The sequence below is a fragment of the Papilio polytes genome, unplaced genomic scaffold (genome assembly GCF_000836215.1).
Source record: "Papilio polytes unplaced genomic scaffold, Ppol_1.0 DF821400.1, whole genome shotgun sequence".
NCBI lineage: Eukaryota > Metazoa > Arthropoda > Insecta > Lepidoptera > Papilionidae > Papilio > Papilio polytes.
Window position 1 is genome coordinate 4,704,394 of NW_013527804.1, and position 13,161 is coordinate 4,717,554.

At 31.4% G+C, this 13,161-nt stretch overlaps 1 protein-coding gene across 1 annotated transcript; it reads right to left on the reverse strand.

Annotated features, from left to right (window-relative positions):
• Nucleotides 1-652: 652 nt before the first annotated feature.
• LOC106108820 (connectin-like) lies at nucleotides 653-7,160 on the reverse strand. The gene is made up of 3 exons (XM_013290097.1): nucleotides 7,023-7,160; nucleotides 2,138-3,207; nucleotides 653-1,121 (listed from the first exon to the last, which is right to left on the reverse strand). The coding sequence occupies exons 2-3, from the start codon at nucleotides 3,195-3,197 to the stop codon at nucleotides 664-666; spliced, it is 1,518 nt and encodes a 505-aa protein (XP_013145551.1). The 5' UTR covers nucleotides 3,198-3,207; nucleotides 7,023-7,160; the 3' UTR covers nucleotides 653-663.
• Between the last annotated feature and the right edge of the window lie 6,001 nt (nucleotides 7,161-13,161).

The window sequence follows — 13,161 nt, forward strand, 5'->3', positions numbered from 1 at the left end:
AGTCGCATAGGAAGGGGAAATATCCTCTTTATTTGGATTTCCCCCAATGTGGATTAGGGAAGGCAACATATCCGCTATTGCGAATGTCTATGGGCAGCCGTCGCTTCATTTTGGTAGATTCAGGTGGCCGCTTGCTCGTTTGCCACCTTATGATGTAACTTTTTGCCTATGAGCAGCGTTCATTTAATATTAGGTGATTACATTCATCTTTTTTGTACACCCTACATCGTGTATTGATGTGTATTATAACACATGAGTAACATGTGTTTGAAATTATCCACGTCTACACTATAATTGTTGATTCCGATCTAGCAATTATAGTTTATATTGTCTGCTCTATTTCTAACTAGCATTAGAAAATCCAATAAAACATCTAGTATAGATATAATTTCAATGCAAACCGTATTATTATTACACGAATTAGACAGTGGTTTAATTGAAAATCAATTTTTATTTCAAATGTTAGTTTTTTTTCATAGAATCTTTCTTCTAATCAAATATTTTAAACTAAAATTGTTTAATTAAAACACAGTTGATGATATCTAATAAATTTATTAATTAAGTAAAGCTATGAACAGCGATTTACCTACAATAGTTTCTCTTACATTAATTTTATATTCACATCGAAACACACTAAAAGGAATCTTTACAATTTTCATTTAATTAATGATAAATATAAGATGCTAATAAAAGGATTATTAATGGAAATGACGTCACACTTAATTTTATACTTGAATTTGATTGCCAGTAACTTTCGTCTTTAGATGATAGCATCAAAGAATCTTCTCCCTTAGGCAATTTTTCACCAGGACACGGTAACATTTCTATTGGTACATCAACTAGTACAACTTCACTAGAGATATTTCTCTCTGTCGTATCCAATTTATATAATGGATTGTCTGCATATAATTCGTCATCAGCCCGTTGGAACACATCACCATTGGTACCAAGTTCGAATACCTTTTCAATGTTATCCTTGACGTCTTTTTCTTTGAGATTATCTTCATTTCTATCGAATGTACATGTGATCGTGTTCAGTGCTAATTTAAGTGGTTCACTCTTGGTTTCATTTCTTAAAGTTAGCAACCAAATTAGCTGGCAATCGCAGATAAAATTGTTGCCTGGAAACCAAATAATATATTGTAAATAACGTTTGTGCATTAAAAACATAATTATACTAGCTGTTCCCGTGCGATTTCATTCGCATGGAATAATGAAATTTTATTTTACTGTTTACATTTGTCAAATTATCAATTACAAATGTTAAAATGACATGAGATGATGACAACCTTGCTTCCTTGATGTTGGCAGCAACTTATGGTCTCTTTCCCTCATTAGGGTTTTTATCCAAAATATTTACTTTTTATTAAAAAAAAGAACTATTCAAAAATATGTTGTAATTGCTGACATCTTAGGCAACAAAGAAGTGTGTGTTTACGCTTTATTATAATAGTATAGATTGATGACAATCGATTCACGAGTATGATTGTTCTTGTTAGGCCTACTGTAATACAAAAATGTACAATGATAGTGAAATCACATTTTAACAAGAATCAAAATAAACTAAAATCCCCCTCTTACATTTAAATATCATCCTACTAACTAGTTCATAAGAACTATGACTTGTTGACAGGGAATAAATTACATAGTAATGTAACGAATGTTTGTACGGTTAAATAATTCTCATTCGTTGCATTCAAAAGGTTATTTTGTTGTTGATTTGCTAAAGGGGGACTTTTGTACTCAAAGTTGAGAACAGGAGATTAAAGCACCAAGGGGGATTGATACAGATTCTATTGTTAATAGAACAGAGTTAGTTACCCGTAAATGAACAGTTCGTATTATTACAATCTTAATAACAAGTTTACTCTACAATCGAGTCAGAAATCCAGGAAATATGTTATACTAGCTGTTGGTTGCGACTCTGCCCGCGTGAAATTAGGTAATATTAAAAAAGTCGTAGATTTTAATGGTGAAATAATTTGAAATCGGCCCAATAGTTTTTGAGTTGTTTTAATACGTACATAAATACAAATCTTAGTATAGATAGATATAGATAAAGAAATCAATTTGTAAGTAGACCTAGTTATCGTCAAATTGCAAGAGTATAATAATACAAAACATTATGTTAACTTACCACTTAAGTAGAGTACGGACGATTTGTCTTTTAAATTTTCAAATATTGGTTTAACCGTATCTAGAGAAAATGTCTTTAATTCATTATTCCTCAAATCCAATAACTTGAGTCCTCGAACGCCTTCCAAAAGTCCCTCATTGATTGACTGCAATTGATTACCCGTCATTGACAACTTCTCCAGCAAAGCGAGCCCATCAAAAGCCCTTTCAGACAAATATTTCAATTCATTGTTATCCAAGAGTAGCTCATTCAAATTCCACAATTCCGTAAATGTTAAATCGCCAATCATTGATAACTTGTTCGACCTCAAATCCAATCTTGTCAAATTAGCAAGTCCTCGGAAAGTATCTCTAGTCAGAACTGTAATCAAATTCGCCTCCAGTACTAGATCGTTCAGTGCAGATAGATGTTCGAAACAGCCTTCGTGGGCGAGATTGATGTTGTTAAACGATAAATCAAGATAGTTCAAACTTGGTAATTCGACAAATATGTCTCTTTGTATTTCTGTTATTTTATTCTCTTTGATTGTTAAATTGACTAGAGCTGGTAGTCCTTTGAATGCGGAGAAATCTAATTCTGTAATTTTATTATTCATCAATGTTATTTCTTTAATTGACGTCAGATTCGTGAATGTTTTCTTTTCTATTTTGTTGAACGTTGCATAGTGTATGTATAGCTTTTGCAATCTCTTAAGTCGATGAATCACAGCTAACGGAATGAACGTCAAGGCTCCGTCCGATCTAACATTAAACGTGAGTCTCTCTAAATACATTTGAGAATTGAAGCTCGCCCATATAGGGTCACTTTCATCAATGCCGCCATTGAACACCCAACAATCAGCTCTAGTCGCAGTATTGATTTCAGTTCTCTCACAGTAGCAATGCACTTTGGACTCTCTATTTGCGATTTCGCATAAATTATCCTTTACTTGTACTGAATGTTTCCTGTCCGTTTTGTCTCTGCGTTTCTCATTAAGCCGACTCTCTGTGTATGATATTTGAAATGAAGTCAAAGCCAAAGTTAGGAGCAAATATTTGACGACCAACTCCATGTCGCGCATTTTAATGTACCTGAAAGTAATGAGAATATTTTGTTAATAAAAGGTTTTACAAAAATGAGCATTTTTAGCAATGAAATTTGTAACAGTGGAGGCCTTTGTTTGACTGGCTTTCTACATCAAAGGTTTTATCAAAATGTTATGTCGAGTTTTCCAACTATTTTTATAAGTACAAACAAACAAAATAGCATAGAACAGTAGGACATCAGTTTTTTTAATTCTTGTTTAGTTACTACTGAAATAAAATGTGTAAATATGTATTCAAGTCCTATTAGATAAAAACTAACTGTTGCCTGCGACTTCGTTCACGCTATATTAAGAATAAAGTAGCCTATAACATGCCCGTCTCTGTCAGCTACGCTTGAATGAAAATCCGGTCGAAATCGGCCAAGCTGTTTCGGAGATAACCCGAAACAAACGGCACACAGACAGACAAACAAAAAATTTAAATCAGATTTTCGTTGTCAGTAACGCAAATACTTCTTCCGGAAATCTGGAATTTTATTACAAACAGCCACTCCACTTTAACATAGGTATATATAGATCTTTACATTAAAAATCGACAAACAGTTAACTAAGCAGTCTCTAATTATACACTTTGTCATTATAACTGCGCGTTTATAAACCGTACGATTTGTACTACTTAAGAGTACCTAAAAATGCTAAATTTACGAAGTAATTCTTAGTAAAATACTAATACCCGCAAACATAATCTCTAAGTCTAAAACAATGAATGTTCTATCGTATTGAATTTTAAAAGGTAATTCTTAAACATTTTAATCGTTAGTGCCTTAAATAATTCATTTTTAAAAAGTCTATACAGTTTTCAACAAAAAAAAAGACCATGGACTTTTATTACTCAACGTCTAAAGACCTCTCGTCTTTTGTTTAAGAAGGTTTTCGACAATTTCCATTCAAAGAGACTTGAAGTGGAGGATCGAGAATCAAGCCCGCCTTTTGTTTTTAGATTTAATTTTTTTCACTTGGACTGTACCCGATCGTTTGTCTTTCGAAATAAGCTGTAAAGATACACTCCGAAAGAAATGAACAAAATCATTTTGCTTTCTGCGTACTTTGTTCGTATCTTTATATTGTTGCTCTTTGTGAGCCAAACGAGGTATACATTTTAATATTACAATTCCTTTTCATATCTGCTTAAGTGCGTTTAAAATGTTTGAAGTGGTAGCGGTTCTTTTGTAAATTTTCAAGTGTTAAGACTTTCAGTTCTTTGTTTTTTTTATTCTGGACACTTAATACATGTCATAATTACTTGAGAAATATCTTTAGATGTGTTTAGGTTTCCTTTTATGTTACACTAGCTTTCGCTCGTGACACCGTCCGCGAGGAATTAAAAAAAAAACAAATGGATGTAGTCTGCGTTCTTTTAGACTATTTCTCTACATCTATGCCACATTTCATCGAAATCCGTTCAGCCGTTTAGGCTACAAACTCTAACAAACATCCATCTAAACTTTCGCATTTATAATATTAGTATGATATGTGATTTTTTATCAGACACAGATTAAGAAGTACTTTAATAAAAATTATGTCGAACTTAGTAATGTAATTACATTGTATTCATTGCATGTAGTAAATTTACTAACTTTTTACATAAAAGACTTACATCATACATAGTGTGTTAAAAACATCTAGTTCGGTTAAAACGGGTCTGGACCCCACGCAGTAAGATTTTGTAATATATATTAATCCTGTTAAAATAGGCCATACAATTTGAGACAGAAACCTTGAGATCCCTTTAGGCGAGTACAAGATTAATCCAGTGAATACGATGTTCATGCTGTTTTAGAGATAAGACTTTAAGTTGTTTAATATGTCTTTTGATAATGAAATCCTTAAACGGATTTCAGAATAAACGCTTGTCCAAATCAAGACCTAAACTTTGTGAACACGATTGAGCACAACACTATTCCATAATTATCATAATATCATCAAAGACATACTAATATTATAAATGCGAAAATTTGGAGGTATACATGGATGTTACTATAGTCATACATATGTAGAACATAGTCTGGAAAAACAAATATGCTACTTTTAAATTTTATTTTTAATTCAGCGCAGACAAAGTCGTGGACAGAAGCTAGTTGAAAAAAGCTAACGCAATGTTAACCAACTGCTTAATGAGATTGGTTTAAATTATTGTTGACTTGAAATAAATTATAACAATTAAGGTCCGCTTCTGTGTTTGAAGTACTTATGTATAATTCAAGGAAATCAATTTATAACAACTTGAAACTAGAACCTGGCTAAGTTGTGTAACTTAAATTTCAGTAAGTTACGGCGCTGGTAAGTGTCTATCCCCGCTTAAGGTAATTAGTTGCGAAGTATTTATGTACGGGATAAAATTTGATTGATGTAGGAAATTGTGGTACAGCTGCCTTAAGTTTTGTATAAGTTATGCAACTACGGATTACGAGTTTTGATAAAGTTACATCAAGTTTTCGACTACATAACGGATATTAAATAGTTGTAAAATATTTTCGAGTGTTCGTAGAAGTTTGATTTATAAATGGTTATGATTTTATTACGAGAGTCGAAAATATTTATCCATAAAATGAAAGCATAGTTTTTATAGAGTAAATTTTGATTAAAAATATGTAGGACAGGGTTTTTTTCTTTTAAATGTTCAATACCGTACAAAGTATTCTTTGCCGGGGCTCGGAACTAATAAACGAGTGACACTAATTGACGCCTAGATCGTCTCAGGGAAGACCACTTACAATGAAATTCCTGTAAAAATTTCTACGAAAAATTCTCGCCCGAGCTTCCTCACCATCGTTTATTAAAGACGATAAATTTTTTTACTTTTCAAATTTAGAATAAACGAGGCTCTTAAGGCTTTTGCGACAAGGAAAATATGTCACGTCCAAGATTTTTTTATAACATCATCTCCGCGGACATGCCCTTTTACCTGCCAAGAATTTGGTTGTTTTAAATATACGACCTCTTACAATTATGATGTCTTTTTAAAAAGGTTTTTTTAGTTCTTCTATTAAGTTGAGACTATTTTAAATATTCAAGTAGTAAAGTTACTGTAATTATAAATTAATATTTAACATAAGGTTACTTCTTATTTTAGGCAATCATTATTAATTTAAAAAAAAACGAAGTTAATATTTAAACTCGATGATTATGTACTAAAAATCAACATTTGAATTTTACTAAATGCTTTTTTTATGATAATAAAGAAAAAAAAACTTCTAATTTAATACTCTAAAGTTTTTTTTTATCGTAATATAATTATTCAATTGTGTAAAGTTCAATCCACATTATTCTTTCGTGTCACAAACGATCCTTCTTCATCTTGCCTTAATTCTGACAATTGCTGCTCATGCGTCAAAATTAATCATATTACACCTACACCATACTCATGTTTATATGTGACTCACTTAGAACGTTTTTAGTTTAAATGGGTGCATTGTAAAAAGCGGTAGCTTTGAAATAAAGCATTTAGGGACGTTAAATATTAAGAAACTTAAAAGTTAATTATTTAGACTGCTCTAAAATAACATTTAGATTAATTCTACATCAATATTATCTTAGTTATTATAAAAATAACAAAAACAGTTCTAAATATAAATAAAAAAAAAAACAAAGAAATACACTTCAAGTGAATAAAACTACCAGTACTTTAGAACAATGCTATTAAATAATAGTACATAATAAAATGGAACAAATGAGAATCACGATTTAATTAAAAATAATAAAACGTGAAGTCCTTCTAAAGAAAATTAATTGAACTGAAATTTAAAGAAAACGGTTAACATGCAACTTAACATAATTAAAAAAGTAATAACCAATACATACCTTAAACAACAATCGCTACCATGAAGCACACACAAATAAAAACACAGCAATAATTGAATTAAAAAGTTAGGAGTCGGTAAAGCACCACGAAAGTTCGGGGAATGGGAAGTCGTTAATAAAGGACGTTCATCCCGGTACGACACGCGGCTACGACTGAAGTAGGGGCGTAGATTCAACACAGGGAGTGGACAATATGGTATTCCTTGTATAAAATAATACATTATTTTCACTAGAATATGTTTACGGTTTTTGACAGTGACTCTATTAGTTCTGTAGTTTTTTCTTTGCATAAAATTTTGTAATTAAAATATTGTTTTTAAATTGAGTCTTAAGTTTAAAATGAAGCTGATTTAAAGTTATTTTAATCAGTTTTATATTAGAAGTTATTTTATAAACATGTAGAAATATCTAAATTTATTCTCAAGGAAGTCTGTGAAACAAAATTTGTAATTTATGGGAGATACGAATTTGCGAAAGGGAATTTTGTTGCGCCAGCTGCCGCTTGTATTTTGCAAAACTCTTGCCTTTAGTATTATATGTCATTAGATAAAAACAAGTAATTAACATATTTTATGTTAATAAGCAATATTTAAAATAATATTATAGTTAGTATTTCAAAGTATTTTTAAAAGGAAAAAATTATTATAACAGTACCTAACTATCGTTTTTGGGCAGCAAAAATTCGTAAAAAATATATGAAACTAGCTTTAGCCTGCGACTCTGTCCACGTGGTATTAAAAAACCAAGTAGCCTATGTATTCTTCCAGACTAATCTCTAAATGTGTGCCAAATTTCATTGTGATCCGTTCAGCAATTTAAGCTACAAACTCTAACAACCATCGATCCATCCATCTAAACTTTCACATTTATAATATTAGCATGATTAATCAAAAATTCATTATAACCTATTTAGTTAATAAGTCTGAATACATAAGAAGAAAAAAACTACATCGTATGGTATTTTTTGCTACCATTTATCCATCCTTTTTATGCGTCTGCAACCCTTATGCACATAAGTAGATAAATACTGTGATAACACACCCCACACGGCGCCGTACCTACCGTGATATTTCCTCGTCGACTGACCCCTGCACGTCATAGCGTGAGTCATAATGCCACCTGCCTTTTCTAATACTATTAAGTAGCCAAAGTACACGACATGCTTTACACACTTCCATAAAAAAAAAACTAAAACTAAAGAACAGAGTGCACTTTATGTTAGCTATTGCTTGTAGGGCACAAATGAGAATTAATTTGCTAGTTATAGTGTTGTGTTTTTTTATTATTTTATATAAAAATAGCATATGCCGACTAAATTCTTTTCCTGTGCCATATTCTGTCGAAATCTAAGTAAGGTTTTTAATTCTACCCAAGACTGCATATCATCAAAGCAGTAAATATCGTTTTTATATTATTTATGGTCGTTGACATTTTTAATTATTCAATATTAGATTCAGAGCTTTCACCCAACAAAAGGCAAAAATACAAAAAATGACATCAAAAATCACCGCACCCCCAGTTATGATAATATTTTCGTATTATGTCTATTAAAGAGATTTTGTACACAAAAACTCCTATTCACATTACGATAAAGGCTATTATCGCATATCGACAACTAATGGATAATTGAAGGGTCAGGGAGTCTGGTTCCCCTTTCATAAAGAGATTATTAGAAAAAATCTAACACATTCACGGAGAGCCATTCGAAGAGTTAATACGTTCGAAATCATACGAAGCTTTTGTCACAGTAAACTAAGATTTAGCTAAACACGTAATTACGAGAATTATATTTCGTTGAATACGGCTTTGTTCGCGTATAAATTACATTGGTATATTAAAGGTAGGGTAGTACTTGGAGCTATTATATTTACTTTTTTGTTTGTTATTTCCGTCGAAAGTGTCGAAGTTACAATATAGACATTTTACTGCAATGTGTCATTCTTCAATGCTCTGAATTATTATAGAAAAAAAAAACGGTTGAAGTATCAATTATTTTGAACGCGAAATTTCGTGGCCCTATACCAAAACTATAGACAATCATGTTAACATAACTTTAACATAAATACACAGCACATTTCAACTAAAATATATATATTTTTTCATCTCGACATAATTCATGTTAAAAAGACAATTTACAAGGAACTATTACATAGTAGAGACAGATATACTAACACTATTTCCATCTCTTTCACGTAAATAATTACTATACCTTACTAATTCAGGTAGTGAGCATTTGGCGCCACAAAGAAAATAATCCTTCCAAGACTTATTTACAGCACGGAAATCCCGACTTACCTAGAATTATATTGTGTCCATTCCGCATTGAACAAGTGCCTTTATTATTACCTAATATATTCCGCCACTTCTTTGAAAATGTAAGATCTTTTGGGTAAAGTATCTTTTAAATATATTTAGTACGATAGCCATACGAAATGCTATTTTTATGGTCCATCAAATTCTTTTGTAAAATTAAAAAAACACATTTTTTTTTAATATGTAGTCGCTTAACGTTTTTCTCTCGGTTGCAAATGTACACTGTGTATCTATTTCATTTCATATTTTTTTGCCGTTAGATGATGTCAATCAAAGTCAGCCTTTTATCTATCAGCGTCACCAGTGATCTAGGCTAGGTCTAGGGGGGGAGAGCATTGCCCTTAAAACTGCTTGCAACTATTTAGTTAAAATACATTAATAATCAATTTTGATTATTAATGTATTTTAGGTAATACCACAGGTAATACAATATTAGACTAGTAATAGTGATTTTCATTCGAATCTTTTCATTGGAGTAAATTACATATTAAAGATTGAATAGAAATAACACATTACGTGAATACAACAAAGGACACACCCGCTAAAATGTAATCTGATTCCCGTGATCGATCTCCCAGTTGACAATTTGTAACGGCGACGGCAGATGTTAGTATGATTGGAACATTGACAAAGGACAATACTATATTCAACATTTTCCGTTAACATCTAGCAATGGGTATTTAAATAAATTTTACAGAAACAAAGTATGTTTTAATTTGGTAACACCAAATATAATTTTGTTTTTAACAGCCAAATAATTAAGGAAGAATGAGATGTCATTCTAATCGGCTTATTCTCAAGATTGTTTTAGAGTATCTTATGTTAACACAAAACACCTACTTACAGTGGACGTGAGAATCGGAAAATCTAAAAAATTGTGCAAAAAATTGAGTTTGAATCTTGCTGGCTATAACTTTTTTTTTCTAATTTTTTGTTAGTTATTTTTGAGTACATCCATTAATTAGATTTAATCAGACGGGATTTTTCATATTTAATTTAAGTTACGTTATTTACAAATACCTGTGGAAAAATTGTTTTAAATAAATTTAGCTATCAAGTTAATCCAGCTACGTTCGTATTATTCGAATTTCTAATTTGTATAATTATTTGTTACGTTAATTTAAGCGAATGCAACGCGATATTAATTAATTCTAGAAATAAGAAACTAGGCTAATGATGCACTGTAACATCGACAGACATTGAAGCTCTGGAATAAAGAGAAAAAATATCTATTAATGCAACAGCGATTGCTTTGTTTGAATAAATATGATACCGTATTGTCGTATATATCTTTATTTTGTATAAAATGTATTTTACATGATTTGTATAAAAAAAAAACATAAAATACATATAAAAGATAGAGCACCACCGACTGCGGAATCCGATGACTCAAACAACCAGTGGTCAGGGCTGCACTGACAGGAGCCTCTTCAAAATGCCGACGGTTTCTACAATATGTGGCTTTTGAATCGAGACCTTAATCCAACTGTCTAGCGAGAACTTCTTGAGATGTTGGTCGAAGCTCTTCGCTGTTAGCCCGTGCACCGAAACGACTATCGGAATAATGGAAGTCGATTTCATACGCCATAAGGCCGCCTATCTATACTATTATAATAAACCGTAAACACACACTTCTTTGTTGCCAAAGATGTCAGCAATTACAACATATTTTTGAATAGCTCTTTTTTTTAATAAAAAGCCCTACACTTACGTCACGCTTTAGGCTATACATTTCACGCCATTAAACATAAAAGATAAATATTTTGGATAAAAGCCCTAATGTGGGAATGAGACCATAAGTTACTGCCATCAAGGAAGCAAGGTTGCCATGGTTTGACATCATGTCATGTCATTTGTAAATTTAATAAATAAATTTTAATTAATAAATTTTGACAAAAAATGCAATGTTGCCAGTAATATGTCTCGAAAACACCGGACTGTGATAAGAGTATTCATGTGGCATAAGAGATTGCTTGTTGATAAGTCGTTAGATGCAGAAGAAGGGGGACCGCATGGCGATCGAAAATCTTATCTATCGTTTACAATGGTAGGGAGAAGAAAGCCTGGAAGAACACATAGGCTATTTACTTTTTTTAAATTCCATGTTAATAAAAAAGGAAAGTTTTGTATTTTTGGATTTTTGCATGTATTGAAATAACTTAAATACTAATGGGCCAATTTCAATAATTCTTTCACCGTTTTTTTATTTATTTTTTAATCTCATGCGGGCGAAGTTAGAAGCAACAGTTTGTATTTAATAAATAGTTTATAATTTATTGTTATTTGATAGATCTGGTGGTGCGTGAGTAAGTAACATAAAGAGCAAGCGTGAGCATTTAGCTGAAGTAATTCTGGATAATAATTCACCGCTAAAATTTACTACACGCTCCTGCAGCGTGATTGATGTCGCAATGAAAAAAAATAATCTGCAACGTAAATGTACTAATTTTTATAGACTATTTGTACATAACATTTTTAATTAAAAATTTTACAAATTGCAAAATTTTTGCAGACTGTTTTAAAAAAAAATTACAATTTAAACATCAGATTACTTTCTCGCTTTTCTTCAATTTAAAATCAAATATGGTAGTTATTATTTGGAATACTTGGCAATTGTAGGGGTTATAAAGGAACACTCCGACGTCTTGCGAGAAAATTTAAACTATTTACACTACATTTAAAGGTTCTACGAACTTCTAAAAGAAGTTCGATCTGTATATAATATAAAGAAGAAATATTTATATCTTTGTATGTAACTATTAAACTCAAAAACTACTGGACAGATTAAACAAAAATACCATTAGAAAGCTACAATATCACTGAGTAACAAAGGCTATATTTGTTACTAGAATTTATTAATGCCTAACGAAGGTACAAAACCTAGTCTATACTTCTATAACTATAATCTATACTTCATACTAATCATACTATACTATGTACTTAAACTATAGTATTATAAATGCGAAAGTTTAGATGGATGGATGTTTGTTAGAGTTTGTAGCCTAAACGGTTGAATGGATTTCGATGAAATTTGGCACAGATATAGAGGATAGTCGGGAAGAACACATGACCTACTGCATACGTTTTTTTAAATTCTGCGCGGACGGAATCGCGGGCGAAAGCTAGTATTATTGTAAAGAGGAAAGATTTTTATTTTTGTTTGTATTGCAATAACTCAAAAACTACTGGACCTATTTTAAAAATTCTTTCACCGTTAGAAAGGTAATTTATCAATATGTAAAATAGACTGTTTTTACTTTTTATTTCACGGCGACGATATTGCGAGCAATAGCGAGTATTATTATAAGTACGCTTTGTAGGAAAACATACTAAGAATTCATTTATTATAGAATAAAATATTTAATTAAGTAATTCTTTATTTCAAGCAGCTTGTTTATAAAGTACCTCTCAAAAGTTAGATTCTCATGAGTTAGTTAGCATAATTCCCATTAACAAATATAAAGCATTTACTATGTAATAAATCTCACGAATGTGTTGCCGGCGTACGTTTCCTTTGTATTCTACTTACTTAATTATCTACGCCAAAATAAGCCGATCATTTAACGGAGGATCCTCACGCTAAATAAACAAGGGGTGGACACGACCACACGGATATAGTTACCACTAGATGAGTCAATTTGTGCAATACAGACTGTTGATTTGGTTTTTGTGTAGACTACAAGATTGTATACATTTGTTACTCACTGCTGTCACTTAAGAATGTATTTAAAAATGCTTTAGACATCTTCCGCTACCTTATCCAACTCCCGTAGGACCCATCGGGTTATCGTCCTTCAAAAAACTGTATCGTTTATCATTTCAGTCA

Coding starts and splice junctions, on each gene's coding strand:
- LOC106108820 (XM_013290097.1), bottom strand. CDS start 3,197: ATGCGCGACATGGAGTTGGTCGTCAAATATTTGCTCCTAACTTTGGCT. Junction 1,122..2,137: donor GTCCGTACTCTACTTAAGTG/GTAAGTTAACAT, acceptor TTTGGTTTCCAG/GCAACAATTTTATCTGCGAT.